Source organism: Spermophilus citellus (assembly GCF_964194105.1).
Source record: "Spermophilus citellus genome assembly, chromosome: 6".
Taxonomy (NCBI): domain Eukaryota; kingdom Metazoa; phylum Chordata; class Mammalia; order Rodentia; family Sciuridae; genus Spermophilus; species Spermophilus citellus.
The window spans coordinates 111,284,719-111,310,713 of record NC_138187.1 but is presented as its reverse complement, the minus strand read 5'-3'; the positions used below and the strand labels follow the sequence as shown (position 1 = coordinate 111,310,713).

Here is a 25,995-nt window from a genome sequence, read left to right as displayed (position 1 = left end):
ACCAGGAGCTTCGTATCCCGTGCTCCCTTCGCCCTAGCGTTAAATGCATCCCCCAGAGGACGGGACTCAACCTTGACGCTTTGCCAACGGTGTCAGCTTAGCACGCACGCCTAGTTCGTGCTGTTCCTTGGGCGAGATTTGGGGTTCACCTGTCCGGGGAGGGCGAGGTGTGTTCATCCCACGTGGACAGCCAGCTGTCTTTGCGTTCCTCTTCTACTTTCTTCCCTTCGCCCTGATTTTTCATTCCTTTTGAGTGATGTGTTTGGGGGGGAGAGGGGTTAAAAGGGGGGCGGGGTTGGGACCCAGCAGGGAGGGGCGTCGGAGCGCTGTCACAGAGTGTCACGCTGCCCTCCCCGCCCTCCGCCGGGGGTGTGGAGCGCGGCAGAGCGAGCTGCAGAGGGCCAGGCGTGTGGGGACGCGGGAGGGCGGAATTCTCCGGGAGTCGCGCGGCACACGGAGCCCGAAGCCGGCGGTCGCCTGTTCCTGTGCGCTGGGCGGCATCCCGGGCATCGGTAGCCCGGCTCCCGGAAAGCGTGCCTGGCCATGGAGTCCTCGCATAAAGACGCCGAGACGGCAGCAGCGGCGGCGGCGGTGGCAGCGGCAGACCCCCGGGGGGCGTCCTCGTCGAGCGGGGTGGTGGTTCAGGTCCGCGAGAAGAAGGGCCCTCTGCGCGCCGCCATCCCCTACATGCCCTTCCCCGTGGCCGTCATCTGCCTGTTCCTCAACACTTTCGTGCCAGGACTGGGTAAGACTTGGTAGCTGTGACCCCTGAGACCCGGGGCCAGCCTCAGGAGGGCGGGTGGGAAAGGGTCTGGGCGCAGCTGGAGACACTCCGGCGGCGCCCACCGACTGCAACTGCTGCGCCCGCGCTCGCCAGTCGGTGCTCCCAGTGTCCGCTAGCAGGTGGCAAAAGAGTGTGGAATGGGCACTCCGCAGGAGAGGTGTCACTCCCAGGTCTCCAATCCACAGGCGAGGTGACTGGGCTTGGAAGAGCTAGAAACTTTGTGAGGAACGTTGGAGATCGCGGGCGGTGGCCCCGACGGCTCCCAGGGCTCCGGGCTAGGCTCCTGTCCAGGCGTCGGGATTTCTGTCCCTCCTTTCCGTTGTGCGCACCCATTTAGCAATCCGTCCGGCTGCCTGGCAGGGCCCTGGTGTCATCGATATTCTAAATATTATGCAAGCCCATTCCTTCCAGGAGAGTGATGCCAGAGCAGGAGGGGCTCTGGAGCTTACTTGGTGGCTTTTGAGGAGTTGGTGGATCTAGGGGAAGTGGAGGCAAGCAGTGTATAGGGGTCACTCTGCAACCCCCTCTGCGTTCGCGGAGAGAGAGCTCTTTAACCAGTCTCTTCCACCTCCATCCCGAGTGCCAGCACCCCCGCAGGGCTCCAAGAGGATGGTGGGCGATTTTATTAGTTTGGATGCATGTGGGTTTGGACTGTATCTGCCTGGCCAAAGGTGATCCACAGCAAGCGGAGAGCGTGCCCATGTAAGTTTGTGTTGCATTCAGGCTGCCTGGAGGGGCTCTGGTGACATTGATATTCTAAATATTAAAAACAGAGGTCCATCACAGAGGTAGTGATGCAGGATCAGTAGAGGTAGAGAATGAGCCTTTTCCCTGACCCTCCTTCCCTCAACCCCAAATCTCTGCCTATACCTCCTCCCCCACCTCCAACTTGACCACTAGCCACTGATCTTGTGTGCAGAGATGTGACCCCTCTCACTGGTACTGGGGGTGGGGGGAGAGGCTGACACCTATTGCTTTCACCTCTGGAGAAAGCCTGCCCCTTTCCGGCTAGCCAGTTGCCAGCACAAGGGTCCGTCCGAGTTCCCAAGAGCAGAGGTCAGCTCCAAGTGGTTTTGTGTTTTACTTTGGCCTTTCTCACGGCCTTGCCCTTAGCCAGCTTGAAGGGACCTCACGGTAGTGGTCACCAAGAACATGCCCACCGACAGAGGACCTGTTCATTTTCCCCTTGTCACATATTTGTATATGTGCCCCAGGGGGCTGTGTTGCCTGAGCAGAAAGTTGAGTAGTCTTTAGTTGGGCTTCCCTCTTCAGACATGCCTTCAGCAACCTGACTGCGTCCCCTTGACCCGATTCGGTGTCATCAGACCAGCCCTTCTTGTACTTTAGAGACTGTCAGGAGGCAAGCTGATGCTAATTTAGTTGTGTCAAAAATTTCTACCTGCTGGAGTAAAAAGAGACCTCCTGTCATCTTTCTGGAGAATGTAAAGATCATAAGCATCTGGTTTCTACTTTTTTTTTTTTTAAGTGGTGAAGTAAATGCCACCCTATAGGCTTTTGAGGAAACAAATGCATTGGTGCCAGATGGGAGTGGTTGCAAAAATTCCTGTTGCCCAGGGAACCACCCCTGTGGGAGACCTGCCACAGGAGATAGCAGCTGCCCATCCATGCACCTTGCATGCCCAGCTGGGTCTCACTGGCTAGGTACCTTTTCTACCCTTAGTCTAGCTTCAATGACAGGATCCATTCAACTCAACCCTGACACGTACTCCCAGCATCCAGCTTCAGTTCCTTCACAGTTGGCTTTGTTAGATCAGAATCCCATGGGATTTTAATTAAACACACACATGCGCGTGCGTGTACACACACAACTTTCTAAGAAGCCAGGAGAAAATAAAGGGGAAATAAGCAAACTGCAAAAGTAATGAAACAGGTGAGACATGGGTGTAAAGACTTCTGAATTTCCAGTGACTTAACCCAGGCTTTCTTCCCGCCCCCATTTTGCTACAGTATAGTTTCTTGGGTGCACGGGTCCTGTCTCCTGTCCACAAAGAATGTGAGCTCCCTGACCCTTGGTAGTGTTTCTTATCTGTAAGTCAGGGACACCTGTCTCACCAGATTGTTGGGAGGATGAAATGTGATTACCTAAAGCCCAGGGTCAGGTGCATAGGAACATGACCAGAGATGGTGGGTCTATCCTGCTATTTTTGCTCTTCTGCAGAGCTGAGCCCTCTTCCCATCTGCAGGTGGGGGTTGCTGTAGCAGTGGCTGCATTGCTTCTAATCACTTCTGTTCTTTCTGCTCAACTCTCCACCTGTAGTGGGGAGACCTCAACAGATCATGCAAATCTTGCAGGTAGTTGGTGTTTTGTTTTGTTTTGCCCCCCTCTCCTGTCCCCCTCACCCCGACTACCTCTGCCTAGGAATGGTTTGAATTGGCCCCAGCTCTTGGTATTCCTCTCCTTAGCCCAGATCTTCTCCAAGTCCTCTTGCCTTATTGGAATATCCAGTGACAACTGAACATCCATGCTGTTTCTGCTCTCTGATGAAATGCTGCTCCTTTCAATGTGTTCACTCGTTCATTGAGTCAACACAGACATCTACCAAATGCCAGGCAATGGGGTATATGAGAATGAATGAATCAGTCAAGATGTCCTGGACTGTTAAGGAACATTGATAAAACTTTGCTGAGTGCTATGGGGGCAGGGAACAGAGTATTTTAGCAGCAATTAATTGCTCCTGAGGATTGGAGAGAGCACCTTCCAGAAGTAGTGGTGGGTTAGAACCTTCTGAGGAAATCTATCTATCTGCCATCCTCACTACAGCCCCACTCCCTGGGAACTATGTAGACCACTGACCCAAAGATTCCTTCATTTTTCTAGAAACTTCCTTCCTTAAAAGTCCTCTTCTTGTTTGCCAACTGGATGAGAGAATAGGCTTTTTTTTTTTCTCTGATGTAGGTATCTCAGGTCTACCTAGTCTTCAGGACCTTGGAGAAGCCCCATCCTTAAAATTCCCCAGATTCTTCTCTATCCAAGCAACAGTGCTTATCAGGATAATGTTCATACCATAAAAGATGTTTCCTCTCCTGAGAAGTGCATGGGAAGGAGATGTAATTTATGATCATCTGACTCCTCATTAGAACATGACAAACAATTTCTTAAAATGGACTATTGTGAGAGAGTGATCCCCAGCCCTGTTTATTGAAATTCTGCTGATTAAGATCATTGCCAGTATCTTCATGTCCAATAGAAGGTGTAGATGTATATATGCCATTTTTCATGCATGTAATGAAAATTAATTGCTATGCCCCCAAATGGTCATAGAATTTGTCAGTGAAGGATTATAACTGTGCTTCCATATTTAAAAATTATATCTATTGTGATTTGGAAAGACAAAAATGTTGATGACTCAGATAGGGACAGGGAAAGTGGGAAGGAGGACTGGCCATTAACCACTCCATCACACTGATGCTGGCCATTAATCTACTGTTCAATATTACACATACATTTAATCTATCCCTAATACACTGCTTACTCGTTGACACCATTAAAATCTTGTTTCTCCAGTAAGAGCACCATAGGCTGGCTCAGCTTCTATGTCTCTTTCCTTTAGGCCTGAGACTCAAACAGATGATTAATCATGCCTACCTTGTAGCATCTTTTGTATTGATGACCTTGTGTTACTGTTCTGAGAGTTCATTCTTTGCCTAGCTACATAGATTGTAAATTCCTCGAGAGCAGCAACTATTTTAAATTTCTCCTTGAAACAGTTTGCTATAAATGAATACACGTTGACAGAATTATACTCCTGGAACAGGCGTTAGAGATCATCTGGTCCAATGCCTTTCTTTTATCTATAAGTGAAGTAGGCCTGAGGATGCATGGACCAAGCAGGTTTGCCTCCTCTCAACCCTACTTCTGGCAGCCATAAAAAGCCACCCCAAGATGAAATTAACCTAAAGGGCAGTGAGTTTTCATTACAGTGGAAGGATGGTAGGCTCCAGGAAAGAGGTTCTCTGAGGATGACATGAGATGGTAATAGTCCATATAATAGAGACTATTATTGGGACACTTCGAGAAATCAAGATTTCAATAAGAAACAGAAATAAAGCAAAACCCATAAGGCAATAAAGATAAAAAGCTATGCAAAATCATTAAGATCCCAAGGTGAAGCAAACTGCCCAAAGAGATCAGAAGGTTATAGGTTTCAAAAAATAATAGGAAGGTGCCAAACAATAATTAAAGTGAGGAAGGATTAGGAAAATATTAGGGCTATGATACACAAGGCATATGTTTCTTCTGACAAAGGGAAAAAGGAAAGGTAGTCATAAACTTCAGGAAAACAGAAAAAACATTTTTATGAAAGGCATAACTCAAATATGAAACAGTCCAAAATGTGGCCTGATTTGCAGTAAGTGGTAGAATTTAAGATAGATTCTTAAATGCACAGGTCTGTGTCATTGGAACAGTGGTACAGGATATGGGCTCTTTTACTCTGCAGTCAAGAACATTTGCTTAGTCATAATGATATAAATGCTGCTCAGTGCTTTTCAATTTCTAAAGCCAACAGCAAACCACTGAAGACTCCTTAAGAATAGCTACAAAGGAGCATATAAAGATTTCCCACCTTGACAATGTAAAATGAAAAACACAGCTTGCAGAAGTTGGAGAATGAAAGAGGAGAGAAGTGGAATTGTGAGAGAGTAAAATTATTGTTCCCAATCATTCACTGTTCTCCCTGAAAGGGGATGATTGCACATTCCCACCTGATGCCATATGGCTTGGCTGCCTCTTGTAGGGAGAGAATACTTCCTTCCTTGCTCATTGATAGCAGGCTTCCCATGTGACTTGCTTTGGCCTATGAAGTAGGAATAGAAGTGGCACAGGACACATTGAACTGACACTGTAAGAGGCATTGTTAGATTCTGCCATTGTTCTTTCTCCTTTTGCAAGAATAATGGCAGGCCTCATAGGGGTACTGTGTTTCCGCCTGGTTCCCAACACATCAGAAACAGGGTATAACAGGCCATGTAAATGAGAAATCAGCTTGAGTTGCTGAGATTTTGTTGTTAGCATTGTTACTGTCCCAGAATTATGTGCCAAAGCTGACTAATATGTAGAGTTAGTGTAGAGACATGAATAACCACTTCACATAAAGTGGGGAATCAAGTGATGTTGGGTATAGTTGACAAATTAATAAATAAATAGTACCAAAGTGATTGGTGAATAAACTGCACTGGTAAAATTGGGGCCATGGAACAATAGTGATGTGGCTGGAACAAAGTTGGAATGAGAGTAACATGGAGATAAAGTGTGGTGTAGGCAAGCTAACTCTTAAGTGTCATAGCATAAATTCAGTAAGTGATGCTTCAAGTTGATGAAATATGAAAGAGTAAGATAAGCACACTGGAGATTAGAGAGAAACTGCAGAATTACCACTGTATTGGCATCACTGATTTTCCTCTGTCTACTGGCTCATTCCTCAAAGCATATATACCTGCTGAAATTATCTCTCATCTTTTAAAAATAGTCTTTCTTGAGCTTGCACCCCTCTTTGGTCATTGCGCATTTATTCGTCCCCCCCCCAAGAGCAAAATTCCCTGTAAGTCTTCTCTGTTGTCTCCAGTTTCCTCTCTGTTTCTTGTGAATCCTCTCTATTCATGTTCTACCCCTATCACTCAGCTGTACTGCATTTGTGAGGGTCACCAATCTCTTCCAAGTTGCTAAAGGCTGTGGTCAATTCTCTGCCTTCCTCTTCTTGGCCCTCTAGGTAGTGTGGAGTTCTTGCTCCTTAAAATGATTTCTTCACTTGGCTTCTGTTTCCTTATATCTTGTGGCTCCTTCTCTGTTTCTCTTGCTCTTCTTAACTTGGAAATTCCCCAGCACACCATCTTCTTGACTTTGATCTTCTCTCTTCTACCGATACTTACTCCCTTGATGTCCTTGACCAATCTCTGGGCTTTAAATTGCCATCTCATGATGATGCCTCCTAAATTCAGATCCTCAGCTCAGCCCTCTGCCTTGAACTCCAACTGTCTTATATCCAACTGTCTTCTTCACATCTCCTCTTAGAAACCAAAGATATCCTAGACTTGGCCAAACTCTTGGTCTTCTTCCCCAAATCTGCCTCTCCTTCAACTTTCTTCATCTCAGTAAAATATCATCCTTCCATTGACTTGGAACAAAAACTGGGTCTCGTCCTTGAGTCTTCTTTTTCTCACACCCTATACCCAATCTGTGAGGAAACACTCTTGGCTCTGCTTTCAAATTCTATTAATTATCTGACCACTTCTTACCACTCTGGCTCAAGCCTCCATCTTCTGAATTATTTCAATAGCTTCTTAAATGGTCTGTTTGCATTTATTGATGTCCCTTACAGTCTGTCCTCACCATATCAACCAGAGTGATCTTCGTAAAACAAAAGTGAGTCATATCATGTCACTTTTGACCCCAAATCCTCATGATTCCCATGTCATTCAGAGTAAAACTCTACACTACCATAGACCAGAATCTTCCAATAGAAATATAATCTAAATCACACATGGAATTTAAAAATTTCTAGCACTTATATTATCAAAAGTAAAAAAGAACAGGCAAAATTAACCTTAGTAATATATTTGACTTAAGGTAATATATCCAAAGTGTTATCATTTCAATACACAGCACAAAATCATTGATGGGATATTTTGTGCTTCCATTTTTGTGTAATGAGTTCTCAAAATCCAGCATGTTTTATCTACTTGTAGCACATCTCAGTTTGGACCTGTGTAATTTCAAGTGGATGTGTAAACAAAATTTGCATTTCTTCTGAGATGTGAGGAGGAAGATAGCCATTAGTAGGAATGGATGTGGTCAGTAAGAGATGTATGTTTTATTTCAATGAAATGTAGACAGCCTGCTAAGCAAAGGAGAATGACTTCAGCAGCATTTCTCTCTCTCTAGACGTGCTTTGTGCTCCTACTGTATGCCAGGTCTGTGGCTGGAGCTGGGGTGCAGTCAAAGAAGATGAATCCCTGACTTCCAGGAGCTGACAGGCTAATGGGAAAGCAGACTCATGAACACAGATGGGGGTTTGTGCTTTCAGGGAGCATGCAATTCAGTTTGCCTGGGGCCCATGCAATTCAATCTGCAGCAGTGAGGGGATGCTTTCCTAGCAAACTTGGAAACTTGGGAAATGAGCAACTGGCTGAACAGAGTGACCTGAAGGACACTGAACTAAATGATTGCAGTTCTGTGTCAGATTCATGATGCCACAAAGCCTCATGAAAAGGGAGGTGAGCCAGGAGGAGGAGGCTTCAAGCTCATTCTGATTTCTCAGTAGCATGACTGTGAGCAGGTCGCTTATTCTGTCTGACCCTCTGTTCCTCTGTTGTAAAAATGGAAATAATAATCTCTGCTTAGATGCCTCACAAGATCATTATGCTCTGTTAACTGCAAAACACTCCATGGTTGTAAAGTGTTATTATAAATTAGCATTCACGTCAATTGACAGTTGCAAAATTGCCTTTATTCCCAAGATCATTCCTGGAGTCTTCCTCAGGGTGACACCAGCGGACAGATGTGCTGTTCAACAAGCACTTCCACCTTTTTCAGCTTCTTGGTCCCACACGTCTGACAGAGCTAAGACCTGGAGTTCCTTCTGGCATCTTTGTTAGTCAGTTTTCTATTTCTATAACAAAACAAGTGAGATAATTAACTTATAAAGAGAAGAGGGGAAAGGTTAATTTTTTCTCATGGTTTTGGAGATTTCAGTCTGTGATTGATCGGTCCCATTTCTTTGAGCCTGTGGCAAGCAGGAGCATATGGCAGAGCAAAACCATTCACTTCACTGCCAGGAATCAAAAGGGGGGAAGAAGAAGGTCCCACTGTGCTCTTTGAAGGCATGTCCCCAATCACTTATGGTTCTCCCACAGGCCCCATCTCCTAAAGGTCCATAGCACCTCCCAATAGTGCCATCCTGGAGATGAAGCCTTTAACTTTGGTTTTTGGGACTCATTCAAAATCCAAACTATAGCACCTGATCAACATCACACACCTGACACATTGGAGTGAAGGGCAAGAGCCCACATCCTCTAGGTTTGGTTTAACACACTAAGTGGAAGGTTTCTACATGATCCTCTTCAAACCCTGGACCTACGCAAGGGATGTGTCTTTGAGGGTAACTTTATAAATTGTTAAAAGGTTGTAGGGACATTGCTGTGGTGAATCAGTGTATATGTTTAGTGGGGTACAGAAATCTACCCATAGGCTTTACCAATAGTTATTTTACTATAAAAATTAGAGGACAGTTCTTGTTTTTTTCCCCATAGCCTCAAGACATGTACTCACCTAATCTTGAAACCCTGTCACTTGGGGCAGTGTGGGGTGGCGGGTTCATTTTCAGCAAGGGACTTTTTTCCTTGAGAATGGAGTGCTAACCCTCCCTGGCGTAGGCCGAGTACATTTTCTCAAAGCCATGCTAGGGGAAAGCTGATAAGGGGACAATATTTTCCAAATTGAAAGGCAGAACATGGGGATTAACTATGTCTTTATTTTATGAAAGGTCTTGAATTACTTTGGGAAAAAAGTCACTTTTCTGAACCAACTAAAAAGACATGATACTAGGGCTGTCCTTGAACCTAAATGTGTGGAAGTTCTCTCCAGGGTCCTCTGTTTAGCCAAGCTCTTGACCAGTTCTGTTGACTGAGAAGTTTGACCCTGAGGCCAAGAATAGTTTGACTTTGCTGGTGAAGAACATTCCAAAAACTTCAACAAAAAGAAAATGATCCAACTTTCCTAAGGCCAAGGAACTTTAGGGCCTCTTGAACCCTCTTCAATTTACAGACAAGAAAAGGGATCTCCCATTTATTCCAGGGTCTTCCCCAGAATCTCACCTGCAGTTACCCCCGTACCCTGGCCTTCCTGCCTGGTTTGATGTAGAGGGTCAATTCATATTTGCTGAATTAATTGCATGTTCCAGAGTAAATAAAAATCTGGGGAGGATTGTGGACAGGTCAGAGCTGGCCACCAGGACCTTCTCCTTACTGCCCTAGCCTCTCCCCATCACAATAAATGCTATTGAGAAATATTTACTATACTAGATTTTAGATATTATATTTATTCTAGATAAATATTTATATGTAAATATTTACTATACCACACAAGTCTGTCTCTGTCTGTCTATTTCTTTCTCTCTCTCTCTCTCTCTCTCTCTCTCTCTCTCTCTCTCTCTCGGTTTTGGGGATTGAAACAGGATGGGGGAGGTGCTCTACCACTGAGCTACATCCTCATTCCTTTTTTTATTTTATTTTGACACAGGGTCTCGCTAAGTTGCTTAGGTCCTCCCTAAGTTGATGAGGCTGGCCTGTGACTTGAGATCCTCCTGCCTCAGCCTCCCCAGCCTCTGGGATTGCAGGCATGGGTCACCATAGCTGAATCACAAGTCTCTCTTTCAAATTGTACATTGGGTGGTCTTTAGTAAATTTGCAGCTTTTTGCTCATTCCACAGCCCTCATTGCAATCTCACTATTTGACCACTTCTCTTTCAGAACCTCATAAGCTTCCTGCAACAAGAACTCCTTAGAACAGGTGCTCTTGAGGAAGAGGGGTTGGTTGGAGACCCATAGCCTTGCTCTTTCAGAGTTCTACAGAGGCAGGATCCCCATCTCAGAAGATGAGGCCCACCTTGATTTTCCAGGTAGACCAAAAGAGTCCAGAGGCAAGGGAACACTTTAGGCATATTATGTTTTACAAAGAAGCATCTTTGTAAAACACTCCATTGGGACATTCTCTCAATGGAAATGGAATAGCCTGGTGCCAGTGGCATCAGCTGGATGGCAGGTGTGACCATGGGAAGGCAGCCACTTTCTCTGGGAAAAAATGGACTCTCTGGTTCTGGTCAGGGGTGTAGCGCTGGTCTGTGAAATGTCACTCTTGGGGCAAATTGCTGACAGATTCTCCAATAGCCATTAGATGGAAATGGAACTTCCCAGGTTGTACCTGGGGTGGCTGTGGTATTACCTTACCATGCCAATAGAATTTCTATGTTAGCAGATTAAGCACATCTCTGTTCATATCTCAGCTCTGATCATTGCCTTCTATTCTGAGCTCTTCAGTAGCTCCCCACTGTCCACTGAACTAAGTTCCTATTCCACATTGGACCCCTCAGGGTCTAGTGAATGTCACCTATCTTCTCTCCCTTTATTTATTTATGCATGTTGCTCCTGCTCTACTTCCTGCCTGGAACACCTTCCCCGCCATCACAGTCTAACTTCTATGTAGCCCTCATGGCATATTTCAAATGCCCTCTTCACCACTCCAGTGAGGTGGGCTCCTTCTTCCTGGAAAGATCAAGTCACTTAGAATGGACATTTCTCTTGCTCTGTCTTAAATTCTGGTTCTTTTGTGGTTGCCTTAATCCTCTTGTGTGAAATCCTCTCCTTCAGGGTGAATGCTGTGGTTTACTTATCTTCTACCTCTCATAGCACCTGCTGCTCTTCCAGTGAGTATTTGTTAAACTGAAGATACATATACATTCTATTAGTTGGAACGATGGAGTCAAGAGCAGATCTGCTATTGTATTGAAGCATCCTCCAAAGGCCTAAGTGTTCAAGGTTTGGTGATGGAACCTTTCAGAGAAGGAGCCCAAGGGGAGGAAGTTAGGTTATTGGGGGCATGACCTAGAAGGGGATATTGGGACCCCGGTACCTTCCTCCCTCTTGGCTTTCTGGCCACCATGAAGTGAGCAGCTTTGCCCCACGCATGTTTCCCATCATGATGTGCTGCCTCAGCACAGGCTCCCAAACAACTGAGCCAACCAGCCATGGCCTGAAACCTCCGAAGCTGTGAACCAAAATTAACCTTTCCTACTTTTAAGTTAATTTTGTCAGGTATTTTGTCATACAACAGAAAGCTGACTCACATAAGCTCCTTGCTCCTTTAGCCCAGTGCTATCTTACTCAAGTGGCACAGCTTCCATGTCACTTCTTAGCTTGCCTATCTTAGAAGGAAGTAGAGTCAGGATCCTCAGGGCTCCACACAGGATAGGGGTGGCAGGGAGCATATTGTATGACAGCATGCATGTCTCTGAGGAGTCCTTGGTGCCCTAATCCCTCAGGGCAGGAACATGGACCAGAGTAGAGGTTTGAACTGTTATATCTCTGGGACAGGCAGCCTGCTCTGTTGGAGACTCACTGGAGCAGTTATGATGTGACTGAATAGGCCCACAAGCCATAATTACTTTAAATAATTACATAATTATTTAAAGTCATGTCACTAATGATAGATAGGTGTCAGGGGAATGATGGAGGTGACCAATCTTAGCAATTCTTCTTAATAATTAAGGGCTCTAACCATCAAATGTAAATCTAGGGAAAGAGGTTTTTGAGGAACAGGATATTTATTTGTATCATCTTAAAATATCTCTCATTGGAATACTTATAACTTGCAAGGGGGAAAATCAGAGTGGAGAGACCATTGGTACCTTGACTGGGTGAACAAAATTTAGATGCCCTAAGCCTTGAAAAAAAAATCATGCTACATGAATGAAGCCCATCACACAACCCACATACTATGTGATTTTATTGATTTGAAATGTCCACAGTGGGCAAATCCAGAAAGACAGAAAGCAGTTGCTGGGGAATGGTCCTGGGGTGGGAGCATGAGGAGTGACTGCCACTGTCTTGGGTGATGAAAACATTCTAGATGTTCGAACGTCGATAATGGTGCTGGTCGCAAAACTCTGAGTATACTAAAAGCCACTGAATTATTGAATGGAATGAATTTTAGGATATGTGAATGATATCTCAATAAAGTCATTAAAAATTAACATCATCGATAATGGACAGACAGATGTCTCCTGCCTCCTGATGTGATATCCTGAGAGGGACACATCAATTTTTTAGTGTACCCGCCAGTGGTAATAACTTGAACTTATTCATGTGAAAACATCAGGCAAACCCAAATTGAGGGACATTCTACAAAAAGCTTGTCCTGTAGTCTTCAAAAATATCATTGTCATGAAAGGTTGAAGGGGACAAGGACATGACAACTATATACAAAAACATGATTTTGAATTGGAACCCGTGGGAAGGGGAAGAGGATACCAAGAAGGGCATTCTTGCGACAATTGATAAGATTGGAATATGGACTCATTTTTACCTAATCTAAATAAAAAACACTTTGTGGAGGTGCCAGGGATTGAACTTAGGGGCACTCAATCACTGACCCACATCCCCAGCCCTATTTTGTACTTTATTTAGAGACAGGGTCTCACTGAGTTGCTTAGCACCTCACTTTTGCTGAGGTGCTTTGTACTTGGGATTCTCCTGCCTCAGCCTCCTGAATAGCTGGGATTACAGGTGTGTGCCACCGCGTGGAGCTTACATAAAGTATTTTATTAATATTAAGCTTCCGGAGTTTAATAACTATACTGTAAACATATAAAAGAATATCTTAGGTAGGAATTCTGGCAATAATGGCTAAAGAAAAAATTATGTAACATTCCAGAAGGCACTAAAAGAAAACAATTTTCTTAACAATTTATATTACCTTGAAGAGAATTATTAAATATAATGAAAAGGAAAGGTGAAAGTAAACAAACAGATCTGTTAACCTCCTTTTTTGTTCACATATTAAAACAATCCTCAACAGGAAATACACACTGAAGTATTAAGGAATAAAGGGTCATCATGTCAGCAACTTATTCACAAATGGTTTGGGGAGGGGAGAGAATATAAATAAAGAGAGAGAATGTTGTGGAAAATGTAGTGAAATGTTAGAAACTGATAATCTGGGGCTGAGTTTGTGGCTCAGTGGTAGAGTACCTGCCTCACATGTGTGAGGCACTGGGTTCAATCCTCAGCACCACATAAAAATAAATAAAATAAAGGTATTGTGTCCATCTACTATATATATATGCACATATATATATGCACATATATATACATATATAAATATAATAAAAAAGAAAAGAAACTGATAATCTGAAGAGTAGACATTTCTCTGCATGATTCTTGCAAATTTTTTGCCAAGCTTGAAATTATTTTAAAATAAAAAAATTTAAAAATATAGGCAACTAAAAGCCAAACTAAGTACTCATGACATAGTAATTGCCCAGAAATCCAAATTACTGTACCCTAAGTCAGTCACATCTTCTTTCACTTAAGGTCTACCAGTTCTAACTAAATCATGAGCCATCTGGGAGGCTACAGGAAGAAAGATATGGCACAAGGAGGCGTTAATTTGCAAGGCCAAGGTCTCCAAAGGAAATTTTGGACCCCTATCATTAAAACCCTAAGGGCGCAACAAGTTTACTGCAGCCATTTGGGAATCTGAGGTGTTCCTCGGCTCCATCAGCATATGCTTGATTATAACTGAAATTAGCTTCCCAGGAGGCCAAGGCCAGAGCACACAGTTGGATTCCCTTCAGTGGCCCATGGGGTCTAACAGGCTGTATTTGTAGCCTTCCTTTGGGGCCAGCCAGGAATCTGAGTGCTTCAGCCAGAGCTGGAGCATATCCCAATGCTACAAAGCTATTTTGGAGAAGTCTGTATTTTCTTAGTTATTCCTCTTTTTGACATCTCAGTTGGGGTCCAAGAACCATTCACAGACCTCAAAGAAACCACTTCAAACCACCAACCAATATCTGTGCCATGCATACCAAGACTGGGCATGGGAGAGCTGTCCCCTAGTCTTGGCTGCTCTGAGGGGTCATGTGGGTGAAACATGCAAGTGGAATCCTTCCAGGAATCATCCTGTGGCCTGACTCAGAAGGGAAAAAAGTAAACATAACCATCTTAGGACTAAACAGCTGGGGTTCTGAGGCCCAAGGCAGAAAGGGTAGCAACCCCAACTCATCCATGCTCCCAGGTTGACCTTGGCCAAAAGGCTTGGGTAGCCTTAAGTCTGACTCCTAATGGCTGGACTCTAAGACTGACACATTCTGAGAAAAGGAGCCTTGGTGCTTGGGAATTGATTTGGGCTAAAGAAGAAGCAAACAGAAAATCTGTGGGTCTGGCAGGATACTCAACTGCTTGGGCCCACTCTTGGGACTACTGTGTGGCTTATTTTTCTTTTAATTTCTCATCTGAACCCAATACAGCTTATGTCTCAGGATGGTTGCAAACTCCATATGTGGGTTCCCCTGAGGACTTGAAAGCAGAGTCTACCCCGTGTCAGTATGCAGGTACTCAGGAAATGCTTGGACATTCACCAAAGCCCTCCTCAAACGTAGACACAGGGGAGAGAGTGAGTGAATGATTATGTTGCCACAGGGTTGTTTCTATCCCCCCCATTTCATATTTTAGGGGGTCCCCACCAACCATCACAGACCTTGGGGCATTGGCACTACTACCATTCATGAGGGGAATTGCAAGTGATTCTTAACATATATCTGAAGGCAATTCACCTATGTTCTGAAGATAGCCAACATTCTAAAGGGAGATAGGGTGATGGAGAGAATATGCATTAAAATCAAGCATCTGCTCCTCAGGATTATCTGGTCTACCAACTACACACCTATTTTGTCTTTCTCCAAAGTGTGGCGCAGTGCAGTGCACCCAGTGGTATCCCTGCCATACTTACTGACTGATCATGGACTGGGAAGTGTGCCTCTTCCTCAAGGAGACTGTGGCCTCCTTGGATTGAATTCTGGAATCCTGGCTTCTGGCTCCAGTACTGTCGTAACTGCACCTGAAAGTGTTCATTTGTCTGTACCTTGGCTCTACTTGGAGCTTATTTGAAACAGAATGGTTATTATTCTTGCTTCTTTGTTTGTGCTGAGGAAATAAAATCAGAGCTATATGCACCTTGACATAGGAAGTGTGTGAAGGTAGGCTCTAGCTTCTTTTCCTGCAGATGGGAAATGGAGATCCACATCCTGATCCATCCCATTGAACATGTGAGAAGTCTTGTCCTTGAAGAAGTGGGCAAGAAAAGAGAACTGGAGCTTGGGTTAGTTGGCTCCCACTTCCTTGTCAGTTATCTATCATTTCTGGTCTGCTCTGGACCCAAAGAGCTGACTTCTATGACTTGAATCACTGGCTCCCTGGACCTCCTCATTTCCTGTCTATAAGCATGGCTTCCATTCTGCAGCCCCGACCAATATCCCAGTGCCAGCACTCTCCAGACTCAGTCAACCACACCCTTCCCTCTGGATGCCCACGCTCAGGCCCAGGCAAGGCAATGGTCTCCTGATGCTGCTAATCACAAGCATTTCAAGGGTGAAAGCCTTTGGTTCCTGCTGGAAGCCCCTGTGGCACAGAGAAGATTGTTTCTGGCACCCCCCCCCCCAGTGGACTGTGAGATCATGAACCTCCAGCCTTTGCACCTCACTGACTACCCCTCACCCCTCCCTCTCGTTTTCCTGAAAAAGTCGGTTTCAAACATAGTCTTCCTGGAAGCTCTGGAACACCTGGTACATGAAGCCAGAGTGTGCTGTCATCTGAAAAGCATAGAAGTCCACAAATGGCTCTTGGAGCTGAGGAGATGCCATAGTCCCAAGTAGGTTGGGGGAGGGGACAAATCCAGAGGTGGGTGAAGTTTGAGAAGGGGCCAGGTGGGATTCCTCACCCCCAGCTCTTCCTCGGATAGCTCTGGACCCTGGAATGTGGCTCAGAGATTTCTGGTCTGTCCCCTCTTGTCCTGAGGACTCCCCAGTGGCATAATCCAGGCTTCTGCCCCTTCTCATCTCAGATGGCTAGAAGCTTTGGTATCCCCCAGGAATTCTATTTCCTGCTCTTTCTTGAAGCCCTCATTCTGGAAGATGCAACATCAGCCTAGTTTGTTGCTTGTGTTTAGACCTAACCATCTACTCCTCCTTGCTCGTCATGCCACAGGGAAAAGCTATTGAAAGTAAATCATCTGTCAGTCCAGCGTAGTCTCCACTCCCTGTATTTATCATTTTGCTTTTTCTCCCCCTCCTCCCTTCTGTTCCCCCCACCCCACCCCCGTGGAGCCTGAGACCAACTAACGAATGAAATCATCAGTTGCATGGTTTGATTTTTCTTCCTGCTCTCACAAAAAGAACCTCCACTATTTGTATTGTTAAAGCCCCCAATGATTCCTTGTTATGAGAAGAGTCATCAAAATACGCCTATTGCATTTTAAATCTTACAAAAGACACCAAAAATTAGCACATCATCTGCTTAAAAGATCCCCTTTGATAGCCATACCAATTACATATTTTAAAAGCAAAAAAGGTTCTGGTTGGTACTTCTGATTCTGTGCCCCCCTCCTCCCTGTGTGATTTGTGTGCAGACTTCTGAGAAGTAGGTTTGTAATAGAGATTCAGCCAGGCTAAATCACAGCAGCAGAAGCTTATGCAACTGCTAAAAACCTATGAGTTAAAAATGGAATAGTCTTGCAGAGTGGGGAAGGTAATAATATCAGTGATGTGAAAATAGAAAGTAAGAAATTAGTATTTCAGTGGTTCAGGTGTCTTACCCACATTTTTCTGCACCAGAAGATCTTGGAGTCATTTTTCAGCATAAATCCAAAGTTCAACCTCTTATTAGAAAAATCAAACTTTGCTTTCAAAGACTCAACCCTCTGCCCTCAATTAATCCACAGACAGGAGTCTTTTTTTTTTTTTACTGACTTCTTTGCCATCGAACACATTTTGTGTTTGTTAGAATCTCTGTGTTCACTAATGCCCATAAAGGAACAGATTTTAGGTTTTTATAAGTGGGTTTTGTTAATTTGCTATTTTAAAAATACTTGTGAGACCTTTACAGTTGCCATGGCGATATAATTTCCATAAACATGATTTTTGTGGGGATTTTTGCACATTGAAGGATGAGGTTGATATGCAGTGTTGGGGGGAAAGTAGGTGGTGAATTTGGCAGCCACCTCATGGCTCCTTCCCTCAAATGCTGCAAATAAATTCCAAGAATTCATGTTATGGCAGGGCCATGGGTCTCCAAACACCGCTAGTGACACAAGAGACTTCTAGAAAGTGAACTGATCAACTCAGAGGGAGACCAGCCTGTTCCTGAAAAGAAGCCCGGTGAGGTACAGGGTTCTCTGTTAATCAATGGTCCTCTCCAGGTCAGATGGACCTGCAGTCTCTCCCCAAATCTCTTGGTTTCAAAAAGCCTTTGCAGACTAGATATCTTGCAGCCATTCAAGGGGTGGTGAGGAGTCTGAGTGCCCTTTTTTCTCTTTCAAACAGATTCAGGCAAAAGTCTCACTGAATGTACAATACTGCTAAAATTCTGAACATTTGCAATGGAAAATAATGGGAAGTAAATACACAACATTCATTAGCTGTTAAGCAAAACAAGAAAACATTAAATAAGAAGTCTTTTTATATTCATCTTGAATATCAACGGGTGAGGAAAGGTAGATTTAATTAGAAGAAGAGGTAGATTGTCCCAATGGCACTAAATGACATTGTTTTTATCAATGTTGTGAGGCATTTGTTTTGGCTCACAAACAGGAGCTTACCATTAAACTTTATTTCCCAGGGAACAAACTATACTAAGAGTTGGTGGGAGAGGCAGAGCAAATAAGAGAGAATTTTCTAATCACTAAAAACCACTTTGGAAAAGAAATAACATATACAAAGAATCAAAAGTGGAAGTGTGTCCACATGATCCCACCCAGGGCTCTCTAGGAAGTAGGTCAGGAATTGGTGACAGGCACTTCCTAATTGAGCACCTGGGTTTAGCCAAGGGTTTGAATCATACAGAATTATGAATCATAAGGAATTATGAATTACTAGAAAGCCATTGTGTTAACTGACATTATTTATGTACTTTTGGAAATGTGAACAGGGGGCCACCCAGAGGAGGTGGCAGACAGTGTCTGGCCAAGTGCTGATCACCATGGCTTGGAAGCCAAACGTGAGATAAGAGGAGAGGTCATGTGGGTGCCCCGTGTATGCTCATGTGAACCTGCATGTGTATCATCTGTGCCTAGATCAGTGCACGTTCAGAAGTTTGCACAAGGTAGAAAGATGCAGGGCACCAGCCCCAAGATGCATTGTTTCATCCTTCACACCAAGGGAAAGGCACAAGTTCTGTCCCATCTCCAGACTTTGCAGACTCTGCAACGACAGCTGGCAGCTGCTTCCACTTGAGATTTGTTAAGCACAGTTTTTGAAAAAGAGTGATGAACGAAGGCGCCAGGCAACATTCTGTGCTTCTAGAGCAGCGAGGGACAAATCTCAGTTGAGGGTGCTCCAGGCTGTGGGTTTCTCCAACGGTTCAAGGTGACAAGGTGGGCATATTTGCAGGCAGTGGCTCCCCTGCCTGAGTTCTGGGGACCCGCTGACATGCCTTCCCCCAGCTAGCTCTGCTACCAACCCAGGGCGGGGCAACTTGTTCAGGGTCTGCCTGAGCTGCCCAGGGGACTTCCCAGGCAATTTTTGTTTGCTCAGAAATAGCCTGCAGGAATTTGGCAGCAACAGCCACAGGAACGTGGCTCCCCTCCCATCCAGGGTGGAAGTTGGAACCAGAGCGCTGCAGCAGCGCAGCTCCAGCCTCTTTCCTCAACACACATTTAATTAAAAAAAAATTTTTTTAAAGCATCAATAGCAGGCAGCTTGGCTGGGGCTGGTGGGTGGCCAGGAGAGGAAAGGAGCTTATTGAGGAAGGAACACACACTTGGGACTGGCTGATGCCACACTGCTTGCTGCCCACTCTGAGTGCCACTGCCCAGCTGTGGGGAGGAGTAGCAAGTCCCCTGTGTTTGGATTTCCAAGGTGTGAAATGCAGTGGGGAGCTTCACCCAGGGGCATTGCCCTCTGAAGTGCACCTCTGCCCCTGCTGGGGTGTGTGTGTGTGTGTGTGTAGATGCATGTGCTTCCCCAAATTCTGAAGATCTTTTTTTGTTTGTTTTTTGGATAAATTTCTTTTTTAGCTGAAAGAATACTCCCTAGATCCCACTCTGCCAATGTTAGGCTGTATGACTTTGGGGAAGTGACTTACTGCTCTGTGCCAAGTTTCTTCATCTGAAAAATGGGCATACTGATAGTACCCATCTCATCAGACTTGGTCGAAGATGAAATGAGTTATTCCATATACAGTCCAAGAACAGAGCTTTGCACATAGGATTAAATAGGATTTTTGTTATTATCCTTGGGATTTCACTGTGTTAAAGCCAGCCCTCTCTACCTGCTGCCCCAGTCTAGCTCTCAGAGCCCTGATGCCATGTGGACCCACTAGACTGAACGCATCAAGTGGAGGACACGTCTTCACTCAGCTCTGTACTTCCAAGCCTGGTAGCTGGTGCTCAGTTATTTTAGAGAAAATTAACAAGCCAGGGACATGGTTGATGTGGTCTTAAACTGTGGTTCTCAGGGTGCATCAGAATCCCCTGGGAAGCTTAGCAAAACTCCCACCCACAGAGAGGCTGATTTAGTATAAGTAGGTGTTATGGTTTGGGTATGAGCTCCTGTGTGAATGCAGGAGTATTCAGAGGTACAATGATTGCATTGTGAGAATTGTAATCTAATCAGGCCGTCCTGGCTTGAATGGACTAGCTAGGTGGTAACAGTAGCCAGATGCCGTGTGGTGGGAGGAGATGGATCACTGAGGATGTGTTCTGGAAAGGTTTCTCTTCCCCAAGGCCCCCTCCCCTTATTTTTTCTCTCTCTCTGCTTCCTGAGGCACCATGTCCTGATTCCCTTTGCCATACTCTGCCCCCATGATGTGCTGCCTCACCTTGGGCGAAGCGCAATGGAGTTGGCCCACCATGAACTACACCTTTGAAATTGTGAATCAAAATAACCTTTTCCTCCTCTAAATTATCATTGTCAGGAATTTTGGTCTCAGCAAGGAAAATGACCAACAAAGAGTGGGGTGGGGCTGGGGAACTTACATTGTCTGGCAAGCACCCCATTTGAAGAACACTCTTCAGCCTAAGGGGTTCTCAAAACCAGAGGCTGGCGGAAGAACCAGGGTGACCTCTTCAGGCAGAATCCTGGCTGCCTGGCCCTTGTCTGTCTTTGGGCAGGGTCCCCTACTGGAGCTCTGGCCTGAATGGTCTGGTAGAATCACCAGGAAGACTGGAGCCTTCCAGGGCTGAATTTGGTTTAAAGTGTGTTTAATTGGTCAATGATTGCATTTGGTTTGAAGTGTGTTTAATTTGAAGCTCCTCTTCAGTGAATGGTAAGGTCAGTGTCCTTAGAGATACTAAAAGCAGCCTGCAGGATAGTGCAGCAACTCACCAGTCCCTCCAGGGGCCTGCTGCACATCAGGACCCTTCTGGTCCTCCAGGCTGGGCCTGTTCTACTCCCTCCCCACCCCACACACCCCTGCTTGATGTTTGCTGGTGGCTTTGACTACAACAGTGTCCTTTCTGCCCTAAGCCATCATCCCAGTGTGGAAAGTGTTTCCTCTGTTCAGGTAATTGGAATGGGACTTGGATTTTCTTGAGGCTCAAAATGTGGCCTTTGGTGAGCAGTTGTTAGAATAACCCAAGTGGCCCAGGAAAAGACGCCGGTGGAGTAGAGTGAGGAGGAATGTGCTTTTGTGGAGCTGTGTTTAAAGATACCTCCGGGATTTGTTTCTTAGCAACAGGACTTCATCCAAAGCACACTGGCAATGTCAGAACATCCAACAATGCCTGATGCCTGCAAGTGCCATGTAAAATAAAAGAAAAGCCTACTGAGCTGGAGAAGAGAGCCTGAGCATAGCTCCTCCAACAGGTGGAAAAACTTGGAACCCTGAACAGATGGAGTTGCCATGGGTTTAGTCTAGGGAACATCAGGGTCAGACTAGTTCCAACCCCGCGGAGGGCAGGCTGACTCCTAGGCATGACTCCTCAGCATTCTCACCAGGTCCAGCTTTCCTCCTTGGAGCATCACATTGGACTCTCCTCTCAGGCTTCCCTCCTTCCCTACCCCCTAGGGGGCCCAGCATCCTAATAGCCTGGGTGAAGCTATTAGAGACCTAAATCCAGAGGTTCTTAACTTTGTTTTGGTGCCATTGGACCCTTTAGCAGTCTGGACCCCTTCTCAGATTTGTCTATTTTTTTAATGTATTTAAAAATATATTTAATACACAGACTTCCAAAAACATCCCAATGATGTTAAAAAAAACAGTTATTAAAATATTAAATTTATACATAGAAGTACTGTAAGGTTGCATTAAATACCAAGATCCAGCATCAGGTCTAATGAATACTATAACTTTGAGATCGTGGTGTCAATGATAGTTTGAGAAATCAACTTCTCACCTGCAGTGGGGTGTGGAAATGTCTGTGGTTTCTGTCGGTGATGAAGACCAGGTTCTGCTCATGTGGCCGAGGTTGCTGCCTGCATTCTAAATGAAAGGGAATGCTAAAATTGAGTTCAACATTAGTGAAGATTAAGATGTCGTTGTTTTTCAGTGTCAGGTCCTGGATGTGTGTGTGTGTGGGGGGGGGGGGCGTGGAATAGATGGGCCAGGGAAGCCTCCTGAGTTCCCTAAGTCTCTGTATCAGCCAGGGGGCAGCATTCCTGGGACCCAAGCATAAATTCCCCAAGCTCTGAGAAAATGCTGAGCACCTTCCGAGTGCTTCTGTCTTGGCAGGAAAGTTGTGGGGTCCATGGCACTGGCACAACTTTCAATGACTTTTTTCTGTCTCACAGATCAGGGCACAAAAAGTTAGAGCTGAAGAAACCTTGGGGAAACACTCAATCCAAGCTTCCCATTTTATAGATGTGGATACTGAGACTGAGGGAAAGAGCAACTCTCAAGGCCATCGGGCTGAACCAGGGCTGGAATCTAGGGCTCCTGAGCCCGATCCCTGAGCAGGATTAGGGGGAGGTCATGCCTTACGCTGTGGGGAGCCACGGGGATGAAGATGAGTTTACACCTATTGCAAGTTATGGGTTTGACTTGTTGCTGTCCTTGTTTTAATGTAGCTATCCAGAGAGTCAGCCCCATATCCCCGGTGCTGTTTCCTGAGTGGGTCTCATACTAGTGATCTGAATCCCTGCATAAGTTAATTGCAACTTCCAACAGGTTTTTCAAAGAGGTACATTAGTCCTGCCATCCCTGACTCTGCCCTTTCTAATCTCAGCCAGGTCAGTTAAGCTTCTTCAGGCTTAATGAACCTGATGTTAAATGAAACCCGTTACACAGGCTTGTTGCCATAAAGGAGTTAATACTCATAGAGCATTTGTGACAGATGGTGGTGGGTTAGTCACGAATCTCTCCATTAAAAATGTCAGGAAACCAACTCAGCTGGTTTGAACAGAAGAGAGGATTTGTTGGTTCATAGAAGAGTGAAGTCTAGAGCATAATGGATTTCAGGCCTTGATGGATCTAGTTGCTCAAAGATATCCTCATGGCTCATTTCTCTTTTCAGCTCTTAGCCCTGCTTCCATTAATCTGTTTGTTCTTAGGTGGACTTTTTCTGCACAGTAACTCTCAGGTGCTCCATGGTGACAATGTCTTTGAAACTGGCAATTTCAGTGAAAAAAAAAAAAAAAAAAAAAAAGAGGCTTCCTAAAAAAAAAAAAAACCTTATTATTATTTTTTTAATTTAAAAAATTTTCAGTGCAAGGAATTGAACCCAGAGCATCTGGCATGGTAGATAAGCAGCTGGACCACTGAGTCATTTAAGAAATATTTTTAAAATAAAAATTGTTTTATATGTAATATATAAATAAATGGGGTTACCAATCAGAGAGGAAAATGGAGGATGACAGTGAAGTCATATCCATGTAAGAGTGACCCTTTCATTAATGGCATGTCATGTTAATATGTTAATCTGCTTGACTGAAGTATTGGTTATCATTACATATCTGTGTATATGTGAAATGAGTCGTCAGACAAATCCATACATGAGATGGCTACTACAGTAAAGTTACTTAGCTCATTCATCATCTCCTACCTTTTTGTGTCAACGGTGAAAATGCCTGAAATTTACCCTCAGCAAATTTCTAGGATACCACACAGCATTTCTAACTATAGTCCCATGCTCTAGAGCTCATCGTCCTACATAACTAAAGCTTTGTGCCCTTTGACTATCTTCCCATTTCCCCTACCTCCCTGCCCCTGATAACCATCTTTCTATTTTCTGTTTCTGTGTATTTGACTTTTTAGATTCTACATATAGGTGAGAACATGTATTTTGAGTATTTTTCTTTCCGTCTGGTTCATGTCACTTAGCATAATTTCCTCCAGATTCAGCCATTTTTGCAAAAATGGCAGGATTTCCTTCAACGGGAGGGATGTTTCCCCCCTGGTTGCCTAGCAAAATTTCCTTGAATCGAATCTCATTGGTTAGGCTTGAATCATGTGACCATCTGTGAACCAATCATGTGCCCTGGGGGAATGAGATGCTTGGCTTAGCCAGATCTATGTCATGTGACTACCTTAGGAATTGAGGGTCAAGGTCAGTCCCACTCAAACCACATGGCCTGAGCATAGGGAAGAGGATGCCAAGAGAAGTTATGGGCACAGCTTTTTAGAAGAGGGAGTACTAGTGTGAGGTAGGCAAAAATAACAGGTGACCAGAGCTGACAAGGGACATGGTGACTTCACATAAACATTCGCATCTAAGTGAGGCTGAGGGTGGGAATCTTGTCAACTCCCAGAATGGAAAGGGCTTTGCAAGGTGGATAAAAGGGACTGCAACTAGACTGAAGACTAAGAAAATAGACACCACGTTAGAGAGATTGCCTCTGATATGAACCCAGAGGCTGGGTAGAGGAATTTCCTTGGGGAACTTTTCACTTTGGGAGGTATAATTTGGCCTACAGGTCTGGTTCCTGTCTATCTAATCATTTCGTCACATGAACAGGCTTTACAGGGAGATGGTGGTGGGGCCCTCCAAAATGTATTTTGTAGTTGGGATGTCTAAATGTCACCAAGGCTGTAGCCAAGCTGGGGATGTGATAGGAACCTTGAAACCCAGAAAAACTGGGAGACTGTCTCTTGCAGGAAACAAACTAGAGATATAGAACAAAGCATCAGGCTGGGGTACAGGGGACCCCAGGGCCACAAGTCTCACTGCCTCCCTCCCTCAAGGGAAGGCCTGCTCTGCACTTATGGGGGACAAGTGAATGGAGCAGGTGTGGATCGTTACCCCCATCTCATCATGAGTTTCAGGCAGTGCCAAGAGGGTGTCCAGCATCCAGGTGACCACACAGGTCTGGATCACATGCCTGAGCTCCCTGCTCTTGGTGCTGCCTGATTGTCCAGGAACTGTGTGTATGTTAGGACACGGCATCTGAAGTGGGTACAATGAACATCACCCTTTCTAGCAGGAGGAGGACCCCAGAGACCTCAAAGAGCCTAATGGCCTGCCCAACATTAAAGAGAGGCATAGCCAGCTGAACTCAGGCAGCCTGGCTCTGGGAGCAATGGCTTGACCTCTGCCCTTCACATCCTCCCTCACAAGTTCTGTCCATCTAAAAGGATTTGTGAGGACCAAAGGAGGCCTGCATGGCACAGGACCTACATAGAGTATGCACTTGATAAAATTGAGCATTGTTGTATGGCCCTGTGGCACAGGTACTATGGGGGTACCCAGTAAAGTGGGATCAGAAAAATTGGGGATCACCTCTCACTGGGGGATAAGTGTTCCCAGAAAGTCACTTTGGCCTGGACTGGGGCTCCAAGAGGACTCCCTCCAGTCCCCATGTCTGCAGAACTCTCAGGGCTGGGGAGGTAGAAGAAGAGGTGGTACAGGAGGTGGTGAGCCAGGTCCCTGCGCTGAGCAGCTCAGCCCAGTTGGTCGTAGGGAGCTGAGTTGGGGGTGGTTGAGTGGCAGCTGGAAAGTTTGGGATCAAGTGGGTGAGAAAATGGACTGAAGGGCCAACCTCTCAAACCACATGGCCTGAGCACAGGGGAGAGGACATCATGGGAAGTTATAGGCACTGCTTTTTAGAAGAGGGAGTACTAGTGTGAGGTAGGCAAAAATAACAGGTGACCAGAGCTGACCAGGGACAATCCTTGTCAGGGAAAACCAGAAGGTGCTTCTTGGTGTCGGTATGAAGACAAGATTTTCCAAAGTGCCATTTCTAAGAGGGAAAATGAAGCAATCGTTTCTACAGAAACCACAAACTATACCCCACCATCCATCTTTCAGTTCCTTTTAGGCACACTGGAGCCTGCAGTGGCTAATTTGAACCATCAAAACATTAAAGGAAATACACCCTGAATGCATATTCTGCCTTTCACGTTTGCCATCTTCTTGCCCTAATAGGAAATGTCTGCTAGTGAGTTCTCCCCAGAGTCTGCTTTGGCATCTGGCCAGGGGCCGAGTCTTGCCTTCTCCTCCCAGGAGCTGCCTGCTTGGTCATTTTCCTGCTTGTTTAAAGTGCTGGAAAAGGAAT

At 45.2% G+C, this 25,995-nt stretch overlaps 1 protein-coding gene across 1 annotated transcript in view; it reads left to right on the top strand.

Moving 5' to 3' along the window:
- The first annotated feature begins 365 nt into the window (after positions 1-365).
- STUM (stum, mechanosensory transduction mediator homolog) overlaps positions 366-25,995 on the top strand; it is a 65,594-nt gene continuing 39,964 nt past the window's right edge. The window contains exon 1 of the mRNA XM_081298433.1: positions 366-745. Within this exon, the coding sequence (XP_081154559.1) occupies positions 544-745 (202 nt within the window). The 5' untranslated portion in view covers positions 366-543. The remainder of the gene's footprint in view (positions 746-25,995) is intronic.